Source organism: Ascaphus truei, chromosome 5, assembly GCF_040206685.1.
Source record: "Ascaphus truei isolate aAscTru1 chromosome 5, aAscTru1.hap1, whole genome shotgun sequence".
In the NCBI taxonomy this organism is placed as follows: domain Eukaryota; kingdom Metazoa; phylum Chordata; class Amphibia; order Anura; family Ascaphidae; genus Ascaphus; species Ascaphus truei.
Genome location: NC_134487.1, coordinates 297,922,310 through 297,950,297, shown reverse-complemented (window position 1 = coordinate 297,950,297; position 27,988 = coordinate 297,922,310). Strand labels below are relative to the sequence as shown.

Genomic DNA, 27,988 nt, shown 5'->3' with positions numbered 1-27,988 from the left:
CTGATCAGCTCACTGATCTCATTCACATCATTAAAATGAGTGTAGGTGGGGTTTAATGGCCATATTATTTGGGGCCCATATTAAGCTGGCCTGTGCCCAGGCCCTGCACAGCATCCCTCGTCACCATGGAAACGGACCCCACCTCCTTACCCGCCCACGGGAAGCTTCCCGCCCAATCATAGCGCGGGTGCGTGCCGGGGGCGGGGCTGTGCGGTCAGGAAGGGGGTGTGTGAGTGAGGGAGCTCAATCAGTCCCGGTGCAGTCCGGCACCGGCAGGGTGTCCCGCGGGTCCCGCCCATGTGAGAAGCTGTCCGGGGGTACAGGGAAGACGCGCCATGTCCACGGGAGGACGGGAAGGAGCCGGCCCGGAGCTGCCAGGTGAGGGGGGCACGGAGGTGCGAGGGGCACGGAGCTGCCAGCTGAGGGGGGCACGGAGCTGCCAGGTGAGGGGGGGTGGGGAGCTGCCAGGTGAGGGGGGCACTGCCAGGGGAGGGGGGGGGGGTGCGGAGCTGCCAGGTGAGGGGGGGGAGGGGGTGCGGAGCTGCCAGGTGAGGGGGGGAGGGGGTGCGGAGCTGCCAGGTGAGGGGGGGCATGGGACTGCCAGCTGAGGGGGGGGCACTGCCTGGTGAGGGGGACGCGGAGCTGCCAGGTGAGGGGGGCACGGGGCTGCCAGGTGAGGGGGACACTGCCAGGGGAGGGGAGGGTGCGGAGCTGCCAGGTGAGTGGGGGGGGGGGGGATGCGGAGCTGCCAGGTGGGGGGGGGGGTGCCGAGCTGCCAGGTGAGGGGGGGGTGTGGAGCTGCCAGGTGAGGGGGGCGGGTGCGGACCTGCCAGGTGAGGGGGGAGGGGGGGGAGCGGAACTGCCAGGTGAGGGGGCTGCCAAGTGAGGGGGGGCATGGGACTGCCAGCTGAGGGGGGGCACTGCCTGGTGAGGGGGACGCGGAGCTGCCAGGTGAGGCAACACACACAGGAAAAATGTTTCTAAATGTAATGTACTTGGACCTTCCTTCCTTTTTTTTTTTTTTTAAGGAATATTTCTCCCAATAATTATTATTACAAATGCCACCACTTATACCTCTCTTCCTACCCCCATACCATATAGTCTCTTAAAACCGAGAACCTTTTCATAATGTCATTTATTTTAGAAGGGAATAAGGGACATTTATGTTTCTCATTGTAAAAAAAAAAAAAAGTTTCTTTATAAATGAGTGGTTTTTGCTTTTGTACATTCTTGTTACGTCACATTTTAACCACAGTAAAGACCAATATATATATATATATATATTAATTGAACTGATATTGTTATTGTCTGATTTCACAGTATTGTACACCGGATTAGTAATACAAAAAAAATAGTTATTTTTGTCTTGATTATTAACAAAGTTTATACACAATTTAAACTCTAAAAACAGAAAAGGCAAAATATCTTGTTTCTGAAAAAGAAGTGGAAATAAAAGTTTGTAAATAAAGTCCAAAGCTACTGGGAACAGATAAGATTTCAGAAGGGTGAATGCAGAATTTCAAAGAGAGGCCAGAAAGGACAAAGAGAACTACTGGAATGTACAGTGCCAGAAGATGGAGGAAGCGAGCAGGAAAGGTCATAAGCAAAAACTCTACAACCACGTGAAGAGGGCACGGTCAACATTCAAGGCTCGGAAGGCAACAGTTCGTGGGAGCAGTGGCCAGGAATTGCATGACCAGCAAGGAATAAGCGATCGGTGGAAAGAATACACAGAAGTTTTATGAAAGTGAACATCAGAACCATCCGACGGAGGAGAATGAGATACTGGAACTGGAGCCAGATATTCTGGAGGAAGAAGTCGTATGGGCAATGAAGCAATTAGCCAACCAAAAAGCCCCAGGAATCAATGGCATACCAGCAGAATTGCTCAAGGCCTTACCAGCGGTAGCGTTAACCGCGTTATGTCAACGCATATGGAGCAGATGTGAGTGGCCACAAGAATGGAACAGAGCAGTATTCATCCCAATTCCGAAGAAGGGTGACACAGATTGCTCGAATTACCGCACCATAGCCTTGATACCACATGCAAGCAAAATCCTTCTGAAGATTATCCAACAACGCTTGCGTACAACCGCTGATGGGGAAATGCTAGGTGAGCAAGCTGGCTTCAGGAAAGGCAGAGGCACTCGTGATCACATTGCCAACCTTCGATGGATTATGGAAAAAAACAGTGAGTATCAGAAAGATCTCTACATGTGTTACATCGATTTATTCGAAGGCGTTTGATGTTATTGAGCACAACAAGCTCTGGACCTGCCTAAAGGAAATGGGCACACCACCACACCTGACCAAACTCGTAAGATCACTCTATCAAGACCAAGAAGCTACAGTCCGAACGCCATACGGAGACACGGATTGGAAAGGGCACACGCCAAGGATGCATCCTATCACCAGCAGCTTTCAACATGTATGCAGAAGCTGTCATGCGGCGAGCAGGCCTGAATGAGCCCAAGAGTGGCGTGAAAATAGGTGGCACAAAATATCAACAACCTCCGATCTGCTGACGATACCACCCTGCTGGCTGAAAACAAGAAGGATCTCGAACATGTGATCATGAAAGTCAAAGAAGAAAGTGAGAAGGTTGGACTACGCCTGAACATTAAGACAAAGATCATGACAACAGCAAGCAATGTGAATGTTAATATAAAGATCAACAATTAAAAAATTGAAGTGGTTAAAGATTTCATCTTTCTTGGCTCGAAAATTGATCGCGATGGCGACTGCACCCTTGAGATCAAGAGGCTGCTGACCTTTGGAAGAAATGCGATGGTCAGTATGAACAACATCTGGAAGAGTAAAGACATCAGCCTGGCAACAAAATGCAGATTGGTCAATGCGATCGTTGTCCCAATAGCAACATATGACTGCGAAACCTGGACTCCGAGAAAGGCAGACAGGCGAAAGATCGATGCATTTGAACTGTGGTGCTGGAGACGTCTGCTACGCATTCCGTGGACAGGCAGAATAACGAACCAAGCAGTTCTGGAACGGATCAAACCGAAAATCTCACTGGAGGCCACGATAACAGGGCAAAAGCTCTCCTACTTTGGTCACATCATGCGAAGCGAGTCGCTTGAGAAGGACGTCATGCTTGGAATGATCGGTGGCAAAAGAGGAAGAGACCGCCCAAGAACTCGCTGGCTAGATACCATGAAGAAAGATACTGGACTGAACATAGCAGAATTGAAAGAAGCCGTGAGAGATCGGAAAACATGGAGAACACTGGTCTATAGAGTGGCTCGGAGTCGTACTCGACTGAACGGACAAGATGATGATGATATAAAGTCCATTTAAAATAGATGAGAAGCAAAAGGTGACGGTGCTCATTTGCATGTCAATACCCAGAATCCTTGGCTGCAGTGGAAGCACTATGTCACAAGTCTTTTGGTATTATGATATTGTAAAAAAATTGTAAATTGCTATGTTCCCGGTTGGCGTAAATAAAAATATACATTAAAATGGAGCTCAGACCTTCCCACACACTATGAAGCAGTCTCACAGCATATTGAATAGGAGCTTATGAGAGCAGAAGCCATTTTATATACCCGCAGAGAACAATCATGATCAGGACACAGAATTACTTGATTAAAGGATTCAAGAACACAAAATATGTTTATGTTCAATTATGTAACAGTATTTGTAACCATGTATTATTTGTCATCTTAACCCAGGTCATAGTTGAAAACGAGAGGTAACTCAATGAATTTCTTCCTGGTAAAACATTTGATAAATAATTGGCATCAGCATCTGCTGTGCGATGTGCTTTCTGACCAGCAAATTTATGGAGGATTTGTCCCTATATAGTACACCTAGTTTGGCATAGGTTTTGGATATCGGGGTATCAATGTGCAACCCAAATGTTAAATGGGAGTCAAACCATATGCCCAAATACTTGCGGGACACCACAGGTGATATCCAAGGGTTTGGAGTTAGTGCCCGAGAGAGACACGTTTGAATCTACCTGGATAGGTAGGAATGAAACCAGTTTAAAGCATGTTTCCCTATTCCAGAGCACTGGAGTTTGTTTAGCAAGATAACATGATCAACAGTATCAAAAGCCTTTGCAAAATCTCGGAATATTGCACCAGTGAGTTGTTCCATTCCACATTGGAGCTCATTGCAAACATTTAGCAGGGTAGTTATGGTGGAGTTTTTGGGGCGAAAGCCAGATTGGAATTGGCTAGGGAAATTTGTCTTGGTATAGCAATCGCTTAATTGGGAGTGAACACATGTTTCAATAAGGGTCAAGTCTGCAATTACCCCTCCCTACCTGTCAGTACTACATTTGTATTATGGTGTATATGCGTATATGTATTCTGTAGCCTGGTTCCAGCACTTCAGGGACCAGGGGTTAATTTTGTTTTCAGTTGGTTATGTTGTAAAGTGGACTGTGATCTTCCCAAGTAACTGTTTGTTGCTGCACTTCCCACCAGCAATCAGAGGCTGGGTCATATTGCTAACACCTGGGAGGTGGGGGGGGGGGGGAGATGGCTAGCTAGATGAGCTATCAGCTCTTTATTAGCTGTGAAGTGAGTGGTTTTTAGTTACAGCAGCTAGGAGAAGCTGGGAATGGAAGAAGCTGGAAAGCAGCTATGAGTAACTGGGAGAAGCTGCAGTTTGCAGGAACCAAGAACAGGGGAAATCATTTTAGGGAGGTCCCTGCACCCAGGTCTATAGGGTAACCCCAGTGTCCCAGTTGTAAGTGTGTGTGCATTGATTTACTGTACATGGTTGTGGATATTTCTTTTTCCAATAAATTAATGTTAAACGCGAGTTTATCTGTCTGGCAAATTGATCCCTGGTGTGATAGTCCTTGTCTCCAGTGACACCAACTATGGACGATTGTCGCCTCCAAAAAGACCATGGCGAGGATACTCCATTATTATTATTATTAGTAGTAAAATATTAATTAGATACAAAAAATATATATATACATACACGTACATATTATACAATTTTCATATACTGTACAATGTTTTACCAGGAAGTAATACATTGAGAGTTCCCTTGTTTTCAAATATTGGGAATCCAGTCATGGTCTTCTGTAATTTACTGCTAATTTTGTGTGTGTGTGTGTGTGTGTATCTTATATATTTGTACACAATCTCTTTAAAGCCGTATCCCACAGACTTGTGTGGGTGTGTTTTGAAATATTTAATTGGCTTCCTGATTCTAAAAAGGGGGGGAAAGAGAATATAATAACCTGCGCACCCGGTGCCAACAGCATCTCGTAAAGAGAAACGCCCAAGGTAAGTAAATGAACCGTCAGTGTCCTCACGTTGCCCCAGACGTTTGAGACGTTTTCTTTCCTTGTCTGTTGATGGCACAGATCCAGTTTTGCCCTTTTGCATCACTTGCAAGTTGTCCCATCCTTTTTAAATGGGAGAGCAGCACATTGCTAAACATTTCTAACCCATCCATCCTGGGCATGGTTAGTTGTTAAGAACATGGATTCACTGCCGGATCCACATGATCCACTTCACTGCCAGAGGGATTTGCTGGACCCTCTTGCTGCAAAGGGGTTAAGATAATGCCTATACGTCTTCACCCGCCCCCCCCCCCCCTCTCCCAACAGGTCAGGTTTTCAAGATATCCCATCTTAAGCACAGTTGGCTCTGAGCCACTGATTAAGTCACCTTTGCTGAAGCAGGGATATCTTTAAAACCTGACATGTTGGGGGGGGGTTCTTGAGGACAGGTGTTGAGCACCCCTGCATTAGAGGGCAAAGACAACCTAAGTACAGGGTCTCGCAATGCAGTAACTCTGTTGCTAGTTTTATTAATTCTGTTCTTTATATAGCCTCAGGGAGATTCACAGTTTTTCCACGTTTTCGTCTGCCAGAGATACATAGGTAGCGCAGGACATTATTCGCTCGGATACTCGCATCGTAACCCAATATTATTTAGAATATCAGAGTTTCCATAGGATTCGCAATGTCGGCAAAGTATATCATAGTACTGTAGCTCCCAACATATCACACAGAGAGCAAAATGAAGCCTGCTAGATCTGTGAGGCCGCAATTATACTGGCTGCGACGGAGCGTGCACATGCGCTTCATGAACCACGTACCTCAATCCTGTGAGCCCGCCCATAGAGCGTCCGAGCGTGCGCACGTTGAGGCGTGACCGCGTTTTGGACAGACAAATCGATTTCGTCCTTCCATGTGACGAAGTGGTTCAGCCAATGAGGGGCGAACCACTCGCGTGATGTCATGGCCACGCCTCCCCATCACCTAAAAGCACAGGTCACATTCGCGCGCGCCCCACGTGCAGAATATAATCTCGGCCTATAACTAGCAGTTGTACTCCCAGATACTGGATTATTCTTCACCACCTCAATTTTGGAGGTGGATTTCTTGTTGATATTTGTGCATAATCCAATGATGCAACGTGGCGTAGTATTACTAACTAATAATGCATTTATATCCTCATTATTGGTATGGATACTGCAGTGGGAGTGAAGTTAGTTGATGTATATAATCTTTTGATTTATTGATGCTTTAAAAGATTACGGCCCATATTTACTAAAACGTGCTATTCTCCAAGGTAGCTTGCAACACCAGAAGATACTTTACGGCTTCTGAAATTGCACCTCCTAGCAAATAGGGCCCAATGTGCTCTCCTGTAATCGCACAAACGATCAGTACTTTAACTCATGTCTGATCACAATGCCTCGTGCAATAAACACTTGTTTGTGAGCCGTGCCCATGCCCTTTACACACTGGCAGTTGGCATGATGCATCCCTGTCTTCTGGTTAATTAGCCAGAAGATTGCACTGTTGGATGGCACTACATTTGCTTAAGCTTGAATCGGATGAGAAATGCCGGTTCTACAGGAAGTGCGATGTTACCGGCCTCCACTGCCAAGTACTAACTTGCTGTGGCATGGTGGATTTTTAATCTGACACTTCAGCTGTCTAGTGGTTAGGTGGGTAACTTGGAATCAAAGGGTTGCAGGGTCATGTCTGTCCTGATATATATATATATATATATATATATATATATATATATATATATATATATATATATATATATATATATATATATATGTAGAACATTAGGCAAGTTGAGATGAAACATTTAAAAAATATATAAATTGCATTAAAGAATTGAGATTTCAAAAGCCCTATTTCATCATGTTGGTCTATTAAGTCACCAAAACCTGCAAAAAAGATATACTTTTCCTGGTCCAATAGGGTTGTTAAAATGTTGAATTAGGGCGTGAAATATTTGTAAAATGTAAACCTATAGGGTGTGCAATAATATCTCATTTTTGACCGTAAAGCTCACCAGCTGGTTGATCAGATGTAAATTCCTCACCCCAAAGCAGGGTATTTTATGTATAATCTGACCAAATACACACAAGGTTTAAACTGTGGCAGAAATTGGTATAACATGGAACGAGATGTGTAGTGTAAGTATGTTTCTATACAACCTGTCTGTAGGTTTCGGAAGAGAAATAGGTCAAGGTGAGGCTCGTATGAGTCACTTTGCACTTATATTTATCCCTATGACGTTCTTCAGTGAAGGGTTGAACTAAAAGTGGGAATTTTTTTTGTTTTTGTTTTTTTTCTTCTTGGTCCAGTGAATCCATAAAAAGAAAAAAAGACCCCCCCCCCCCCCCCATCTTATTCCACATAATGCATTCAATTCAAAACACTTGGTACTGTGTATCGGCTGCAGTGTTTTTTTTGTTTTGTTTTTTGTTTGTTTTTTTTTTTTAATAATTTCTGTAGTAAGTTACACGAACAACAAATGTTTTACACCAATATTGCTCTGCACTGAAAACTATTGGATGAATTCCCAATTAAATATGTAATCGGAAGGTGAAAATAGAGCTATATAAAAAAAAATACAGCATTGAAAGCGCAGCGGATTTAATATATATATATATATATATATATATATATATATATATATACATATACATATATATATATACATATACATATACATATACATATACATATACATATACATATACATATACATATACATATATATATATATATATATATATATATATATATATATACACAGTGTTCGACAAACCTATACATTTGCACGCCCCAGGCGAGTGGATTTAACATCGTGGCGAGCTCCTATTGGCCCAGGCATCACACGTTTGGTACTAGGTGGCAAGTAGATTTTTTTTGTTAGGCGAGTAGATTTTTTGGTGATTTGTCGACCAATATAAATGTAAAGAGAATGGCTTTTTCTTGTGTTTCTGGTGGCCTGGGTGCATGATGAGTTAATTTTTGTCTCTGACAGATATGCTTAAATGTAGTTAATTTTGCTGTGAACAGGATACAGAGTGGAAAGTAACTTTTATTATGAAAAAGCTCTCCAGAGATGTGCGGGAGGCGAGTAGATTTTTTGGTGATTTGTCGACCACTGTGTGTGTGTGTGTATATGTATATGTATATATATGTATATGTATATGTATATATATATATATATATATATATATATATATATATATATATATATATATATATATATATATCCTACAGTAAAATTGGCAAATGCAGTCCCATTAAGCCAGAGTAGGGATTTTAAAAGGGTGTGTCGTGGGTTAGGAATTGATGAATAAAATAGATCAAAAAGTATCTAAAGGTTTAGAGTTCATATTGAAAATTAACAGGACTGGTGGGCTACATGATCTTTATGTTCTGTCACTTTGATGGTGCCTTCTGTCGTGTCACAATTCTTAAAGATAATTTGGATTGCAAACAGCTCAGTGGGGGGAACATTGTTGTAACCTTGCCGTAAATGTGTCCTTTAATCCTGCTCCAATTTCTTTAAAAGGACATGGTGTACAAAGCAGACTGGCTGGCTGTATAGATAAAGGTTTTGGCTAGTGCAGGGGTTCTCAACTCCTGTCCTGAAGACCCCCTTCAATAAGTCAGGTTTTAAGGCTATCCCAGCTTCTTAGACTGAGCCACCTGTGCTGAAGCAGTGATATCCTAAAAAAACCTGACCTGTTGGGGGTTCTTGAGGACTGGAGTTGGGAACCCCTGAGTTAGTGGGACTGTTCTGTCTTGCCTTCTCCCAGTGCTGCAAATCAGTGGAGAGGACTTCTTTGTTCCAGACTTCTGTCTCTTTTATGGATAAGATTAATTTCCTCTCACTCTAGTCCTGCCAAAAGAAAAAATAAATGCTTGTGTTTTCAATGCTAGCCCTCCCTCCCCTCCGGCTCCGTGCGCCTGCGTCATTAAAATCTATATTGCTTTCTTAAATCTGTCTGTACGCCTTGCCGAGGCAGCATGTTTGCAATTACAGGTGCATTGTCAAACTTTTGACGCTAGGTTGGCTCCGACTTAAAAGCCTGTTAAAATATATAGGAGAAAGTTTAAAGCATAAAAGTGTTTCTTTTATGGCTTCATTCCCAATCTTTTCAGTGTATAACGTAGAAATAGCCCCGTTAGCCCAGTTGTGATAGTGCAGAGTAAGTGAGTACTTGAGTATTACTGTAGGTGATACCTTTTTTTCTATTCGGACTAACAATCGATATTATAAGACGAGCTTCCGAGAGGTCTCTCTCTTCCTCATGTCTTAAATACTGATTTACAGAGATGCCATACGTTCACACAGATGTTAAAAAAAAACAAGATAATGGAGGACCTGAGATGTGGAGAATTCATTGCAAAGGGTAAACAAACAGATGGGGCAATAAATGGATGAAAGGGTGACTTTGAAATTTGGAGAGCATGTAGGACCATACTGTATATCCATCAGCAGTGTGAGGTAACTCTCAATGTATTACTTCCTGGTAAAATATTTTATAAATAAAATAAATAAGTATTTGACACTAAAACAATAGGACTCAATGCTGATATGGGGTTCCTTACACACTATTTTAATTTCAAACCGTTCTCCCCCCCCCCCCTGCTGTACACCCCCTTCACATTGCTGATGGATATATGGTCCTACATGCTCTCCAAATTTCAAATCAATCAGTGGGCTAATTTGAGTTACTTTTCTGAAATGAACATAGGGGTTTAAATGACTGAAAAGTGTGTTCAGAACATCCATTCCATTTCTAATAGGGCATTGTGGGGGGGCATGTAGTGCAGGGGTGCTCAACTCCAGTCCTCAAGCCCCTCAACGGGTCAGGTTTTATGGATATCCCTGCTTCAGCACAGGTGGCTCAACAAGTCCCTGCTTCAGCACAGGTCTTCGATTTGAGCCTCTGAGTCACCTGTGCTGAATCTGGAATATCCTGAAAATCTGACCTGTTGGGAGGGGGTTGGGGGGTCATGTGGATTGGGATTGAACACCCCTGGTGAAGAGTAGGTACCATAATAAAAATAATGTTATCTCTACAATTCTAACACTCATTAGCAGCACCTCCTCTGTAGAGCTTCTTCCATATGGGAACTGGTAAACGCGCATTCAAACTTCAGCCATATTTCTCTTTGCCAGCCTAACACGAACACCATACTTTATTTTTTTTTTTATCTATATCTGCATTGGAACCATCGTACAAATAAACACATTGACACAGACCCCAATCCCACCTTTAACTACTACAACATACAAAGACCATATGGGATACCTGGCACTTAATACAGTAGAAAGTGTCCATACAGTGCAGTCCTTTAAATATCCATATGATGTTCCCAACCAAAATGACGATTGCAGTTGGATTCGTTAGTCCCCCCTTTAACTAGTATGAAGTGGAGAGACTGGTGCGTCCTAGTTCACCAGTTCAATCTCCCCGCGCCACAAACATACACACTAATGGGGGGCATCTGTATGGAAATGTGGCGTTGCACAGCGCTATCTGGAACCAGGGCCGCAAAAGCCACTACAGTACTCTTCCAGTTTCATTTAGGGATTTCCCACTCCTCCACCTCCTGGTTTTGGATGGCACTGTGTACATATATTAACTGTGAAGGATAAAAAAAATAATGAATCATTAAGGAAGTGGAGCCTGATTTTGCAAAGCTTAAGCATATTATTGTATATGCTACATTCCTGGACCCTCCCTCTGCCAGATAGGCTAGTGGTGCAATGCGTTGGCAATGGCCTGGGGAATTCCAGTACGAGCTGATCATTTGCTGTCACTCACTTTTATCTGTTTGTTGTTTTTAGTAATTAGGTCGTTAGCCAAACAAACAGTGCGTGGATTAAGATCCAAGAGTTCACAAACCGTATAACCCAAAGCTCTCCTAAGCAGGGAAACATTGGAAGTTTAAATGTACCCCCACACCTGTTTAGTTTTTGTCGTATGTTGCAGAAAAATCACTACAGTTTCATGAACATTTGAGCAATTATAGGTCTGTCAAAGTAGATAATTACATTTATGAATTATTTGATAATGTAATGACTTCTTGGGAATCGGTGACGGCGTGATGACCTCATCAAGCGCAGTTACAAAATGCTGCTTAGCGAAGAAGATAAGCGCGTTATAAAGTGCTTGAATCCTTGTAAAGGATCATTTCTAGGACGTAAAAAAATGAATTTGTAAAACCGCAGCGTATCGTTCGGGAGTGGGAGCAGCTGGCTCAACGCAGTTATGCAATCGGACCGCAGCATCCTCGTCTTCGGGCGCGCGTTGCAGCAGAATGAGGACATTTTGAACACTCTGAACTGAAACTTTAGAATACATTTTAGTGTTTCAGATTAGATTACAACAGTTTTAACACATTTACAAGCTACGAAGGAAAAACTCCTATTTCTCGTTTATTAAACATGAACCTCCCGCAGCGTATCTGCTACGTGTAGATATAATACGGTGACATCAATTTAGTTAACATCAGTTGATTTGTCTACATTGTGCTTCTTGTATAGTGTTAATCTATATAACAAACCTACAATTGTGCACATTTTCATGACGATTGCGCGAGAAATATATAAGACGGGATAAAAAAAATATGAAAGGGGCTCCTTTTTCCTGATGTGTCCTAAAAAAGGAGTTGGGTATCTACATTGACCTATTAAACACGCCGCTGGTTCTTGGAAGGATTATGCCTTTAAAGGAGCAAAGCGTCTGTTTGTCCCCGCAGACCTGAACGCAGTGTCAGATTTCCCGTTCGGCCCAGGTCTAGGGCGGCAAAAATTGCGACCCCACCTGCATTTGCCGCACTCTCGAACCGCCTTTCTGCCGTCCTTCTTTGGAACTCCAGCGGCAAATGCGTCACACGGCATCTCGTTGTCATGTCAGTGCAATGTCACGTTGGTGCAACACACTCGCAACTGTATCTTTGTCCCCCCCCCACACACACATGCGTGGGTGCGCCCCCCCCCCCGTGGTTGCCTCTCTGCGCCCCACCCCCCCACACGGTTGCATCTCCACGTCCCACACCCCCACGCGGTTGCATCTCTGCCCCCCCCGCCCCGACCACATGCACAGCTGCATCTTTGCTCCCCCCTCCCCCCCCACGTGCGGCTGCATCTCTGCCCTCCCCCCTCCCCCCCCAAAGAGCAGGAGGGCGGCAGAAAGGAGGTGGCCACCTGAACGCCATTAATTTCAGCCTCGGGGAAACCCTGCTTCTCTGGATACTTATCTCCATATTCGGTGCCGGTAGCTGCTCCGCAGGCTTAAAGATCCTGGTTACGTGGGGCAATAGGAAGACGCCAGGGAGGACACCACGACTTCCTATTGACTCGGGTGAAGCAGGACATTTAAGACGCCATTTAGATTGATCCACACATTCCAACCGTTGCTGCTCGTGGCACCCCCTACGTATCTCTGGAAGCAGGGGGTCACCGGCACTGAAATTAACACCGTTCAGCTCCGGAAATCCCCGTACGTATGTATGTATGTATGATCCAAGGCCTGAACCTACAGCACGACTGTATGCAAATAATTAGGTCTGTGCTGATGTGGCAAGTGTTGATTTAAGGAAATAATAGCCATGCAGTGACAGCTCATTAAACAAATATCCCAGTGATGTTCTGAGGTCATGACGGATACGGACACGTATCTTATAAATTGTTAATTGTAGGAATCCTTCGTGCCACTCCCTGGCACAGGGAACACTTTGTCTAGCTGTGCTCAAACGGTTTATCACTATCATGCATTTATTAGCCCTTTCTGTTAATGCCTTCAGTGCTCTTGCAATTAGCTTTTCACCGACATCTGGATTCGCTGCCAATGTGGCGCTTTTTTGCAGCTGTTTATATTTAAGAAGTAACATTATCCTAACTTTGTTCAAGTGTGTCCAATACCACCGCACAGTCAGAGGGAAAGCCCTATATAGAGTCCGAAGTGCTATATATCCCAATAAACCCATTTTCAAACATGTGGCGAGATACCTGGGAGATAAGCTAATGGGAATCATTACAATGTACTTTTCATATCCTATTGGCCTATATCCCAGGTAGCTCCGGTGTCTCTCCACGGGTTGTTTTCAGGTGATATATAAAGAATTTGGGACTAGTAAAATATTACCCCCTCCCTCCAAACCACACACGCGCGCGCGGATGTAATGACATTCGCAGAAAAGGCGGGCAAAGGGGGACACATTTTTTATTATTATTATTTTATTTTTTACTGCCCAAAACGCCAGCGAATATCCATCTGCAAATCGAATTTTGTTCACAAAAATGCATTCACCCAGCCCTCTGCCCCCCACCCCCCCCCCCACACATGGCTGTTTCTCTGCTCTCCCCCACGTGCAGCTGCATCACTGCCCCATCCCCCCCACACGCGTGCGGCTGCAGCGTTTAAGATAGCTTGTAGGGGAGACACGTTAGGGGCAGGAAGGCGGAACAGTGGGAAGTTACAATAATCGAGATAGGAGAGAATGAGGGTCTGTTAGAGCAGGGGTGTTCAAACTGGGGGGGGGGTACAAGATGTTTTGGGGAGGAGTGGCGCCTACAGAGGCCCCGCGCTCTTCCCCCAAGCCATTTAAATTAAAAGCCGGGGACAGCGCGAGGCCTCTGTACTCTATCCTACCTTGGCTCAGAAGACGCGTTGCTGTGGCGAAGCCGCGGGGTCACGTGATGTCACGTCACATGACCCCTAGCGTCATCTCATGCTCTAGGAAAGCAAGGGGGGTCGCGAGCACGGGAGGAGCAGTGGCAGAGGGGCACAGCGCCAAAACTTTGCACACCCCGTTCTTAGAGATTTAACAGTAGAGCGACAGAGGAAAGGGCGTATCTTTGCAATGTTACGGAGGTAAAAAAAAACGTCAGGTTTTAGCTACATTGTGAATGTGAGAGCAAAGTGTGAGGGAGAGAGTCAAATGTGAACCGTTGGCTGTGTGCTTGTGCTACTGGGTGTATGATAGTGCTGCCCACAGTAATGTAGACGGGAGAAGCAGGGCCCTAATATGTGTGTGACACGATCTGCTCTAATATATGGGAGGATTGAACATAAAACATTTCAACATTTGATATTCGTGGTGCTATTTCATCTTGCTGTCGTGTAAGGAAAGAGATCCATAACCCTGTACTTCTAAGCTGCTGTGATAGTTCTAATATACGATGTTGGTTTACAAGCTCTGTATTTAACCCTGCAGATACTTTGTTGATGGAAGCGGATCAGTGCATTGCAGTCTCCAGCATTTTGGGCCCTAAACCGAGTTCTCCAGCTCTCGGCTCCAGCTCCATCGGTTCATATGCAGTGGAGTTCCCGAGAAAACGTAAAATAAGTGATTCCGATAGCCAGTGAGTGTTCTAAACGTCCCTCCTTATCGGCTCCATCGCCGGGGGTGATTTCGGGATGCACTTTGCACCTGACAAGGGGGTTGCGCCCTCTGAAATGATGATGCATGTGCTTCTTTCCATGGATTCCTGCCGAATAAAAATGTGTATGACTGAGAGGTCTGGAGTTGGAGGGATCTGTATGTGCGGTAATGGATCTTTTATTTGTGTAGTGCCATTCAGTAATACATGGGACATAATAATAGGAATAAGCGCTGCAGACATAAAAGTAAACATTAGGAAAAGCCGTCCCTACTCTGAAGAGCTTGCAATCTAATTGAGAAGTAGGGATAACTTAGACCGTCGGAAGGTGAATGATCTTATAAAATACATTCTTTGCAGATTTTAACACCTTTTAACTCATTCACGCCACTTTTGTGTTGGCTCCAAGTAGTTCCTTTGCTGTCCTCTGGCAGCCCTCTGCCCTCTGGACACAAGGGGACTACTCGGACCAACGGGGAAAAGGCACATGGTGTTTGTATACATAACTCTATTTTTCCAATGTCTTAAACTCATGAAGAACAGGTACATTTTTTTGTTCTAGTTGATCTGATAAGTCCCTTTAATATGTCATATAGCAGGGGTGCTCAACTCCAGTCCTCAAGCCACCCCCCCCCCCCTCCCCACCCCCCAAGCAGGTCAGGTTTTCAGGATATCCCTGCTTCAGCACAGGTGGCTCAATCAGAGTCTTCGACTGAGCCCCTGATTGAGCCACCTGTGCTGAAGCTGGGATATCCTGAAAACCTGACCTGTGGGGAGGGGGGCTTGAGGACTGGAGTTGAGCCCCCCTGTCGCATACCACAGCACGGTTTCACTTTGCGTACAGGAGCGATCTGCTTAGCCTATGATCTGTGCAAGGAAGAAAGACTCCAGTGAAACAAGACGTGAGAGTTCTGCAGACTGAATCATAGGGATGGGAAATATATACCGCCTGCTGACGCTGCTGGATTAATGCATAGGTTGGAGGCTACAAAGTGTAACCGTTTGCGTTTTAGTTATGCTTTATGGATAAACCTTTTATACAAGATCCATTTAATACATCTTTTGTTTTCCCCCAACAGAACCACAGATGGAATAGATGTTAATGATCTCCAAGGCAGGTAAAAGGTCTCAAAGGGTAGGGGGGGGGGGAGGGAGATATTTGATAGATTTTACAGATATTTTATTCCAGTAAAGTATTTTTTATTTTGTGCAACAAGCTAATGAGGTGTATGGAGAGGATGTGAGTGCTTAGTGAAGGGAGAGAAATCATGACTGGTAGGTTGGGTACGACAGGGTAAAGAGGATGTGCAATTAAGAGCTGGGGGGCAAAGGAGGACTTCAAATAAGTTCAGGGCAAGGAGAAGTAGCGGAGGTTGGAAGTAATAATACTGCTTTGTGCACACACAAGGCTTCCGGTGTCATGAATGACTCCCAGCACTACTGCATTTTCCCCTTCACTGTCTGGTAGGGGAGATGGCATATTTGTAAGTCACCCCGAATCATTTTTATTTATTTATTTTAATTAAAGTATTGGGGTACAGAAAGGAAAAAGGGGTAGGGAAAGCTGTTAATAATTTCAATATATCAAATCTTTTAACTGGCAGGTTCTTCTACACTTTAGAACATCAGCATGCTAATAATGGTATCCCTTCTAGCCATCGGATTCATGGCAATGCTAAGCACTGTTTTGCTTTTTACATAACCAGTGAATACAAACCTAACTAGCCAAGACGCTTAACCACGTTTAAATGCCAAGTTTTCTATGATTCACTAATGTGCTGTATCATTCAATATCTACCATGTCCAGTGTGATAGTGTATGTGGAGTCTTATGCAGCCAATTTTGATCTACAGATAATTACAATTTGTCAGTTAATATCTTTATTGAAAATGGCCTTATTACGAAAAGTTTTCTCAGGGCTACCCCTGTAACCAGCACGTCTTGGGGGGGGGGGGGGGGGGGGGGCGGGAGGCTTCCCCTGTCTGAAACGGTGGATAGAAAGCAAGAGGATGGGGCTGCCCACCTCTGCCACTTTATATCAGTTTGGTTCGGTATTCGAGGGCCACCAACAGGCCAGGTTTTCCGAACAGATACATATGTATGCAAGTTTTTAATGCTGGGGTTTTTCCAGAACTCATCAGTGTTCCCTAATATCTGTGGGCCCTTGTTTCTGACGGAGACCTGGCATCCACTGGGTAAACAATATGGCTGCCAGGATCAGGGCTTGCTCCAGCAGCCAAAGAAGAAGCCACAAAGTCCTTGGGAGATGACACTGTGGCGTTCTATTGGTGTCCCAATGGTCATGTTTGTGGTCCACTGCCCAATAGGTTTTTTTTTTTTTGTGTGTGGGTGTCAAAACAGACCCAAACAAACTACAACTATTTTGGGAATCGGGCGGTCCATGGATGCTAGGGGCCACCAATGGTTCACAGTCAGGATTGCTGATTTAGACACCGTATTTAAGCCTCGGGGTGGAAGGTTATGGCTTTTATACTGCTGTTCTATTTCAATGGTTTCCCTAGAGAGGCCCACAGTCAGACAGAGAAACGTCGGAGGGATAAAATGAATATCCTGATTGAAGAGCTGTCTGCTATGATCCCCCAATGCGGTCCCTTTCCTCGTAAATTAGACAAACTAACAGTGTTACGGAAGGCAGTGCTGCACTTGAAGTCATTAAAAGGTGAGTCTTTTCAATCTCTGTGCGTCCGCTATGCTGATTTCATCTCTATTTTAGACACATTCCTTTTTGGATACATCTTTCCACCAACTTGGACATCTGTTTTTTTTTTGTTGTAGTTTTTTTTTAATTAAAACCGCGATCCTGGCTGCCTGTGTTTTTTTTTTTCCTTTTTATTTACAGGCGGTCCCCTGAGCCAAATACGCTATATTCAGCACGGAGGTCGCCGTGGTCCCTGAGCTATTTACTGGTTAACATACTTGGGTTAAAATGGATTGATACCCCTTTAAAATATGTACCAAAAACACAGCCTATGTTTCCACTTGCAAACATTTCCATGATGAACTCTCCGGAGTAACTTTAAGATGCTTGTACTATCCGTTAGAAAGAAGGGCATCTATCAAATAGTTGACTATTTTTAAACCTATCGCTGTCTTTAGTTCAGTTGGGTTCTACGTGGGATTGCATCATTGGCGTAACACCACCTCCTTAAGGCAGGGGTTCTCAACTCCAGTCCTCAAGACCCCCCTCAAAAAAGGTCAGGTTTTCAGGATAACCCTGCTTCAGCACAGGCGGTTGACCTGTTGGGGGTCTTGAGGACTGGAGTTGAGACCCCTGCCTTAAGTCATTCAATTAGTAAACTGGCCATTTTACTGGTGACCACCCAGGTCTCTACTTGCTTTTCATCTAGTATTATTTCTGATGCATCCCATGATTGCTTTATATTATTGTTTAATAGCATTATTGGTTTAATTTATTTCTTAGTTTTTATTTCAACTTCCAGACCAGTCATAATTAGTCACTTGTTTGTCAGTAGGTTAGTGTGTAGCAGCCTAATCGTAGCAGTCTTACATTTTCCTTTTTGTACAGGAATTGTAAAGCGTTTTTACATTGTTCACACACGCTCCCTGAGATATTATCCGGGATGTACGGTCACATGCAGACCGTACCCCTATATTCTAGGTCTGATGCAGACGGATCAGGGGCCCGCTGTATAACTATAACAGAAAAAAATGTATGATGGGTCTTGCACTCAGAACTACATGCATTCATTATTGCATACATACATACTCCGACATGCATGTACTTATTGATACATTGGGCTTATTCAATAAGCCCCGAAGTTGCCGATCTAACCATGATCATCCAAAAACTCTCATTCAAGTAAATGGGAATTTTCGGCCAGCGACGGTTTCGTTGGCCGATTCAGAGCTTATTAAAAATAAGCCTTATAGACTCCAGCTGGTAAACACAAAGCAAACGGACTCTCCCTGCAACCACATCCTCATATACCTTGTCACAGGGAGACTTGGGAGGCAACTAGTGGGGCAATACAATGTACCCTAAAGCAGGGTCACTGGTGGTTGGGAACAATAGAGGCACAATTGGCCGCTTGGGTGCGTATTGGATCGGTCCCTTGGACTGTTGGTTCTTTCCTTGGTAGGCCCGTCTGGGCCTTACTTATAGTCGGACAACCATTTCAGTTGAAGAAATCCAGTTGTACTGGAGTATTTATTGGGACAAAGTCGCAACGTGATGATCTAATTTCCTATTTCTTACAGTTTTATGATATTTGTTCTTGAAAAACCGTTGTGATAATCTTGACCTGTAAATTTGTTTGCAGATACCAGCAGTCCTTTCATAGAAGAGCGTTACAAGCCTTCATTTTTACCGCATGATGAGCTCAGAGACTTAATACTTAGGGTTAGTAAAGACAATGGTTCCAATTATATTTTTATGTTTATTATCAATATCCGGTTTAGGTACGTTTTCGTTGGGTTTCTTATACTACCATGGGTGCTAGAATCAACTGTTTACTGCCATGGGTGCTAGCATCAACTGTTTACTGCCATGGGTGCTAGCAATAACTGTATACTAAAACATACTGGACACCTAACAAGCTCCAGGAGCTTGTTAGGTGTCCAGTATGTTTTACAATTCTTGTCCAGCTAGTCATGGCTGATTGGAGGTTGGCAACCTCCTACTTAATTTAAGCTCACCCCCTCCCACATTTAAATGGTTATGGGCTCACTCCATAGCATCTTCCACTCAGGGGAACTTGCCTGCTTGCAGTTTGGCTGTGACATCTCTAATACAGAGTGCTTTTCCTGGTAATGTACAGGTTAATAAAAGCTTCAGTCAGACAGAACTTTGCAGCTAATATTGACAGATTTACTATAAATCATTCTTCCTGCTATTAAACAGGTTATTAAGAATTTATATTAGCGTTAGGGACCCCTGATATGTGGTCTGCCTTGGCGTTGGCTCAGGGGCTTACAACAATTTTGGCCAAAAATGTCAAACTAAAAGACCATTTACTTATTAGATATTTATCCATATATATTTAGGCACTGTACCGTGTATGAGTCTCACTAGATGTGCTAAAAACTGAGCTTTGTCTGTGTTTTATGTTATGTCTCTGGTTTTAATAACTGTATACTGCCATGGGTGCTAGCATCAACTGTATACTGGCATGGGTGTTAGCATCAACTGTATACTGCCATGGGTGCTAGCATCAACTGAAACGGCTTCAGCTAAAGCTCAAGTAGAGGAAGATTAATGAATAGATTGAAGTTTTGGGCTGTTTCTTGAGAGAAATTCCTATACTTCAGTGTTTTCCAAACCCCTCTCCGTGACCCGCCGACACACCAGGTTTTGGGAATAACCAATGTACTTGCATCCAGGTGAATGCACCTTTTTGTTTGCATACTAATAGGATGTTGGGTGGCTGTCTCAGGAACCTGGTGTGGCCGCGGGTCATGAGGAGAGGTTTGGAGAACAGTGCTCCTACGTCGGAATGTTACCTGTTATATATCTAAAGGCTATTCATGTGTTTCCCCAATAAAGATGTATATGCTACATAGTAGGGCTTATATGGACTGTAGAGCTTAGTAGGCATAAATCTCAGAGCTATGACATGTCCATACACGAGTATGTATTATATTTATGGTGTTATCAAATGTTCGTTATGCAATAAATACTTATATTTAATCTCTAAACCGATAATTCTGTTAAAGTTTATACAAAGCACTACCTCATCATTCATATCCATGATCACTAGCTACAATGTTGCAATATAAAGACTGGATAGGTTTTTTTTTTTTTTTTAATTGCAATGAATTGTATTTACAGTCAAATGTACTTTTCATAGTTGAACGTATGGCTTTAAATCTTTCTGTATTACGCCTAATTTGTAATGTAAACACTGTGAATGATCTCAGCACAAATTCCAGCTTATTCATCATTTATCGCGTGTGGTGTTGCATTTTATTTTTTAAAATCCGTTTAGAAAAATTACTTTTATACTGGCTGTCTCGGGCTGAACGGCTTGTCACTCACCCAATCACAGAGAGATGTGTGTGTGTGTGTGTGTGTGTGTGTACATGTGTATATATACTGTATATTCACACACATTGTTGTCACCTCTAACACTTTTCATACCAATATATGTACCATCTTTCTCTTTCCACAACAATACGAGTCTTTTTTTTTTTTTTTCCCTGATGCCAATGACAGCAGGCTTAGCAATAGTGCCCAATGTCATGCAGTAGCTGCAAAGGCAAACAAGATCGTATCTTGCATTAAACAGGCAATGGATGGAAGGGATGTAAACATAATTATGCCCCTTTACAAAGCATTAGTAAGACCACACCTTGAGTATGAAGTACAATTTTGGGCGCCACTCCTTAGAAAAGACATTCTAGAACTAGAGAGGGTGCAGAGAAGAGCCACCAAATGAATAAAGGGGATGAACAATCTAACTTATGAGGAGAGGCTAGATAAATTAGATTTATTTACATTAGAAAAGAGGCGTCTAAGAGGGGATATGATAACTATATACAAATATATTCAGGGACAATACAAGGAGCTTTCAAAATAACTATTCATCCCACGGGCAGTACAAAGGACTCGGGGCCATCCCTTAAGGTTGGAGGAAAGGAAATTTCACCAGCAACAAAGGAAAGGGTTCTTTACAGTAAGGGCAGTTAAAATGTGGAATTCATTACCCATGGAGACTGTGATGGCAGATTCAATAGATTTGTTAAAAAAAAAGTTAGACGTCTTTTTAGATGGGAAAGGTATACAGGGATATACCAAATAAGTATACATGGGAAGGATGTTGATCCAGGGATTAATCCGATTGCCAATTCTTGGAGTCAGGAAGGAATTAATTGTTCCCCTTAATGGGGTTTTTTGTTTGCCTTCCTCTGGATCAATAAGTAAGTATAGATATAGGATAAAGTATCTGTTGTCTAAATTTAGCATAGGTTGAACTTGATGGACCTACGTCTTTTTTCAACCTCATCTACTATGTAACAGCATTTAGCTAGGGATGTTTACTTTGGAACTTAACATTACCCTTTGTGCAAAGTGGTTGCAACGTCATGTATAAAAATGCTATGCTGCACCACTATAGTTATAGGGACCCAGTCCCATTCCCTTTAATACTGCTGTGCTCAGCACACATTGTGCATCGTTACATTCTGTTTTCTTCCTCCTGCTCAGCTGAAGATGTTGCTCCTTTTATTACAGGCTGCGGACGGGTTCCTGTTTGTGGTTGGGTGCGACAGAGGAAACCTCCTTTTTGTCTCTGACTCCGTTTCTAAAACACTGAAGTACACCCAGGTGGGTGACACAAACTAACTAAAGCTGTGCGCACGTCCGTGATTCTGGGTTCCTGACCCGATTTTCCTCTTTATTTTGCATCAAAATGCAAATTGAGGTCTTCAGGAAATGGTCACCCTAACTCAGAAAAAAAATGTATTTTATCGTGGCCTAGTTTTTGCCTCTTTTCTGAAAGATTGCCTGGAAATCCGCACTTCACCAGGACTTGAGTTAAAAGGGCAGTTGTCGTTTGAGGCGCCCTTAAACAAATACATTTAAAGAAGGCAATAACTGTGGGATTATTAAATCAATTGGACCATGAAGATATACACAAGTGTAATCTAATGCACTTGAATACATGTTTAAATGGGCAAATGTGTTGTGACTGATACCTTGTTTAAAAAAGACAACCCTTGGAATTCCTCCTGTCGATGTGCACCCTGCAACGCAGAATTTATAGACGTGTTTTTTTCAAAGACCTCTCTATCCTTTCAGGCTGATCTGATCGGACACAGCTTGTTTGACTATTTGCACCCCAAAGATGTTGCCAAAGTTAAGGAGCAACTTTCATCCTCGGATATGACCCCGCATGAGAAACTTATTGAAGCCAAAAGTAAGCGAGCAACACATTTTGATGGACTACATCACCCTGCTGCTATACCTGCTTTTGTTATTGGTGATGCCAACGGTATTATACAGATGTAGCTGGCTCTGTTGTACCCTTATGGTGGAATAAGTTGTATTCTGCACTAATACTGCCTTTGAATCCTTTGAAATTGTTGATATTCTGTGGTATTCCAGTTTGTCTTACCTGGCTTAACAATGAAGTTTGCTACATCTGTGCGTCTGCATTACCCTTCCTTCTTTAGCCCTAGATCAGATTTATTACTGGTGTAACATAGCTGGCTTTTCTCTCTCTATACTTTTAGACCATTGATGGTCCTAGGGGGGCTTCACTTGCGGCCCCCAACTGCTTACTGACCCAGAAGCCCACTCTTCCTCTGTCTCCCTGTGCAGAGGGATCGGACAGGCTGCTGGTATGGACCGTAGGTTCTCCCCGCCCTCTGCTGCGCTGATAAATACTGGCCCGCTCCTCTCCTGTGCTAATCACTAGTTCCCGCGGTAAGAAGAGGAGTGGGACAGTACTGGTCAGCGTGTTGGCATTAAGCTGCTGACCGTAGCGGGGAGATGCTCCTACCCACAGCTACAACATCCCTTCTGCCTGTGCACCATATATATTGTGGGTTTAAGGGCCCCAAATGTGGCTCTGGATGTGTATCATGTTGCCTACCACAGCTGTAGACAATTGGTATACTTAGAAGGTGAACAGGGTTCTTGTAATCTTTGGGGAGGTAATAGAATGTTGATACCTTGGGATACTTTATATATACAGTATATGTGTGTGTGCATATATACATGCATGCATACCATCCAAATTCAGCTCTACCAATTCCTTTTATAGAGATTTTCTCTCTCTCAGAATGAGTAATAGTTTGTTTTTAAATTATGTTGAAAGGTCTTTATCCAAGATCCTGTAGAAAACCCCATGAATTTAAAAAAAAGTCTTATATTCTTTTACGCCATCTAGTAAATGGGATATAACTCATGGCAGGAGGACGCCAGGGGAGTGTTTTCCTGGGATAGAAAGTGTGTCACTCCGAAGGATACTTTAAAAATGTGAGAATTTGTCACCTGATTTCTGACAGTTTTATAAAGCGGGCAAAGTTATGATGGGAGATCACAAGCCTACAAAATTATATTAAAAACAATATGAAACCAGAAGGCTTCAGAGAATACAGTTTGGTGCTATCAAAAAACATAACATCAGAAGATTTCATTATTGGTTGGGACGGGATTCTGTCCAGTTATTCCAAGGAACTAATGTTGTTACGTTAGGTTATTAGAGACTAGTAATCAGGTCTTTGCTGATGAACTTAAGGTGATCCAGACCCCTAACTTTGATTTAGAAATAACCATTAAAAAGATAGATTTAATAGCAGCATTACAGGAACAAAAGCATCAGACAATGTGCTGAGGAAATATCTTGGCTATAAACAAGCGCTTGCACAATCAGTAGCACAAATATATAAACATAATATACATGTATAGTAGTGGAGTAAAGAGGGCACTGCACATAACTTCTTGCAGTTAATTTTTGAGTAACATTACGTGTTTTTTTAAATGATATTTTGGACTAAAACTGTGTGCATGCGCACACACACACGCAAGTCTGATGCACACACACACACACGTATGATGCACACACACACGTATGATGCACACACACACACACGTATGATGCACACACACATGCAGGTATGATGCGCACACACACACGCAGGTATGACGCACACACGCAGGTACGATGCACACACACACACACATGCAGGTATGATGCACACAAAAAATTATCAAAGCTCCAGAGGGTAGCCAAAATGTTGGGTCAATAAGACATTGTTTTGCACATTTTAGGTGTGCCTATTCGTTTGTTATTTTTGTACAGTATCTTCTAGTTAGTTTGATAGTAGCATCCTCTCTGCAGTCCCCCAATTCCTTCACATTGTTTCATATCTAATATATATATATATATATATAATATATATATATATATATATATATATATATATATATATATATATATATATATATATATATATATATATATATAATGTGTGTGATAAAAAATCACTGGCACTCCAATAGAAATTCAATAATGAATAGGTGCATGTCCCATATAAATATTAAAAGTATACATTACCGCATAGCAGCAAAAAGGAGACAGCACTCAGGTGAATGAAAATTAATGTATTAAATACAGCACATAACTGCAATGAAAAGTAATGTATTAAATACAGCACATAACTCCAATGAAAATTAAATACAGTTATGTGCTGTATTTAATACATTAATTTTCATTCACCTGAGTGCTGTCTCCTTTTTGCTGCTATGCGGTAATGTGTGTGTGTATATGTGTGTGTGTGTATATATATATATATATATATATATATATATATATATATATATATATATATATATATATATATATATATATATATATATATACACATACATACAGTGTTCGACAAACCTATACATTTGCTCGCCCCGGGCGAGTGGATTTAACATCGTGGCGAGCTCCTATTGGCCCAAGCAGCACACGTTTGGTACTAGGTGGCGAGTAGATTTATTTTGTGTGGCGAGTAGATTTTTTGGTGATTTGTCGACCACTGTATGTATATATATATATATATATATATATATATATATATATATATATATATATAAAATCATAATTGTAATGTTATCTATATGTCAGGGGAATACACAATCCAAAATAAAGTTTAGTATCAAATGTAAAAATTCAGGAAAAATAATCAAATAATAAGAATATTAGTCCTTTAGTAAATGTCAAGCCTCTAAAATAACAAACTGTATGGTTGAGGACGTTCTGGTGCTGCTCCTTCAAGGAGGTCATTTTTTCAGGATATCTCTGCTTCAATCAGTGGCTCCATTTCGATTGAGCCAGCTGTGCTGAAGCAGGGATATCCTTGGTAAACTATCGGTTTATTTAATCTCTTAGACATCGGGAGGGTAAAGCCAGTATATGGGTTACCCTGTGAGTGCTAGCTGGTTTCTTAGGCCACAAATTGGTATATTTACCTCCTTGTACGGATAAATACATAATAAGCTTTCTTCATACCTGGCATGTATGTAATATGAAGTAATGAAGGGGTTAACATGTGGTTACTAATCGGTCTCCTAGACAGCAGCAGGGTTAAGCAATTGAGGGGTTAACATGTGGCCGGTGAGTCGTCTTGACAACAGTAGTGTATGATATCACTCCTTGTAAGAAGACATTCCACCCCTGATGAAGCTCCCGTAGGCAGCGAAACGCACATCAGGTTTTAGATGAAGTCTTCAGAAGTAGCACTTCTTGGATGGTAATTATGGGGCTAATTTGTTACATTTAATGAGTGTAGAGCACTCTTGCTGCCACTCGAGAAATATTGCTCTAGCCTCCCGGTGTAAGTAAGAGTTCTGTTCACCACGTATTGCAATTAAAACTCAGTATATATGTTTGGCTGGATAGGCATTTGTGTATCCATTTAATGTCGCACTATACTATCTATGGAACTAACCTAATTATTATTTAGTGGGTCTTTTGTTGAGATTACAATGAAAGGTTTTAGAAAATACGCCAACTAATAGCTGCCTAATGTCCTCCATGGGGCATGATTGAAGGGATAGGCGTCCTCCTGTTTAAACTCTTCCACGCTGCACTTCCTTCTGCTCCAATCTTCTGAGCAGGGATTATTCTGTTTTAGATGCATCTGTACATCTGCTCTTTTTTATTTTATTATTGACCGGTAGAATATTAATTAAAGGAGGAGTTTCTACATGGGTGGGAAACTGGGGGTGGGGGGTGGGGGGGGCTGGGGGGTGGGGGGGGCTGGAGCTGAATAGCATTAATTTCACCTCTGGGGGACCACCTGGTACCAGGGAAGGTACTGCTGGGGCCATTTAAACCTCCAGCGTTATACTGGCCAATAGGAAACCGCAGCATCTTCCTATTCTGACGCGGTGAATTGAAATACCAGTAAGTAGCCAGCAGCAGCCTTCCCGGTGTGTATCTCAGGAACCAAGTTATCCCCGGGGCTGAAAAAAAGACGGAGGGGGGTATTAGTGTTACAAATAATACCATGGGTTTACATTGACTAATATTACTGACACTAAGTGGCACAGATTGAAGATCACAGAGAGATGTATCTTTAAAAAGCTTTATTGCCATTGTGTTATTATTTTGGTGCGTTTATCAGTGCTGTCATATGCTATACAAATCGATAGATGTACATGTCATTTCAAACACAATTTTTAAGGCTTGAAAGAAATACCCAATGCGATTTGTTTGATTTATAATTTGGAAGAAACTGCTGTTTTTAAAGAGAAAATTCTCTCTCTTGCCATCAAAGGGGCCAGCAAAGCATTTTATTGCAGGCCCCTCGGCCAGCGGAAAAGGGTTAAGGGACGTAGAGAATTCCCCACCTTAAGGACTCCTTATTGTATCAAAACAGATGTGTTTCCTCATTAATCTCGACGGCATCTTTTGAACTGACACAGTCTTCTTAAACTATTTTGAAAGCTGGTTTGCAAGTACACACAGACTTTCATGCTGGGTCTTCTCGACTGCATGGCGGGTCAAGAAGGTCCTTCTTTTGCCGTATGAAGAGCGGCCATGTCCCCATCAAGGAGGAAAGGGACATTTTACCTAATTCGGAGAAAAAAGGTATTTTTGTTTTTAAACCTATCTTTTTTTCGTTTGTTTGTCCACCTACAAAACGATGAAAAAATAAAGTTAGAAAGGGACATTGCATTTCTTTATAGATGGGATAAAACAATGACCTAGTGGTACATGACACTAGTAGAATCTAGTTTAAATCTCCCTGTCTACTTTTGATCTTGAACAGGTCACTTTATCAATCTGCACTTCAGATAACATGCGTTAGATTGTAAGCTCTTCAGGGCAGCCAGTCTTTGCTCCTGAAAATTCTACCTTTACCAGTGCTGTAATGACCCCAGTTGGCAGTGAAGGATGGATACATTGCTGTATTAATGATTGTATTCTCACATTGCATGCAGATCATAGAATGTATTGTACTATCCACTGCACCGGATATCTGAGAAGCTGGCTTCCAAGCGAGGTGGGAATGACCGAGGATTGTGACACCAAGGAAGAGTCCACCAACTTTAGTTGCCTTGTTGCCATTGGGAGGCTACATCCATATATTACTCCACAAAGCAGTGCACAAATTAAAGTCAAACCCGCTGAATTTGTTACACGCTATGCCATGGATGGTAAATTTGTTTATGTGGACCAGCGGTAAGCATTATGCGTCTTACATGTTTTTAAAGTAATGTACACCGTTTTGTTTTTTAGGGAAAGAACAAATCGGAAGTATAAAATTGCAGAAATGGAAAATTAAAATATTTGAAAACTTTGGGCAAATACATCTATTTTTCATTTTTAAGAAATGAGAAGTATGTTGTATTT

At 42.5% G+C, this 27,988-nt stretch overlaps 1 protein-coding gene across 3 annotated transcripts in view; it reads left to right on the top strand.

Moving 5' to 3' along the window:
- The first annotated feature begins 201 nt into the window (after positions 1-201).
- BMAL2 (basic helix-loop-helix ARNT like 2) overlaps positions 202-27,988 on the top strand; it is a 44,606-nt gene continuing 16,819 nt past the window's right edge. The window contains exons 1-9 of one of the 3 annotated variants that reach the window (XM_075602828.1): positions 203-378; positions 14,492-14,639; positions 15,737-15,775; positions 17,180-17,337; positions 18,959-19,038; positions 21,868-21,960; positions 22,435-22,552; positions 27,080-27,223; positions 27,577-27,817. In XM_075602828.1, coding sequence (XP_075458943.1) covers positions 336-378; positions 14,492-14,639; positions 15,737-15,775; positions 17,180-17,337; positions 18,959-19,038; positions 21,868-21,960; positions 22,435-22,552; positions 27,080-27,223; positions 27,577-27,817 — 1,064 coding nt within the window. In that variant the 5' untranslated portion in view covers positions 203-335. Of the gene's footprint in view, positions 379-14,491; positions 14,640-15,736; positions 15,776-17,179; positions 17,338-18,958; positions 19,039-21,867; positions 21,961-22,434; positions 22,553-27,079; positions 27,224-27,576; positions 27,818-27,988 lie in introns of those variants that run through there. The other 2 variants (XM_075602830.1, XM_075602831.1) reach the window with 2 other exon arrangements.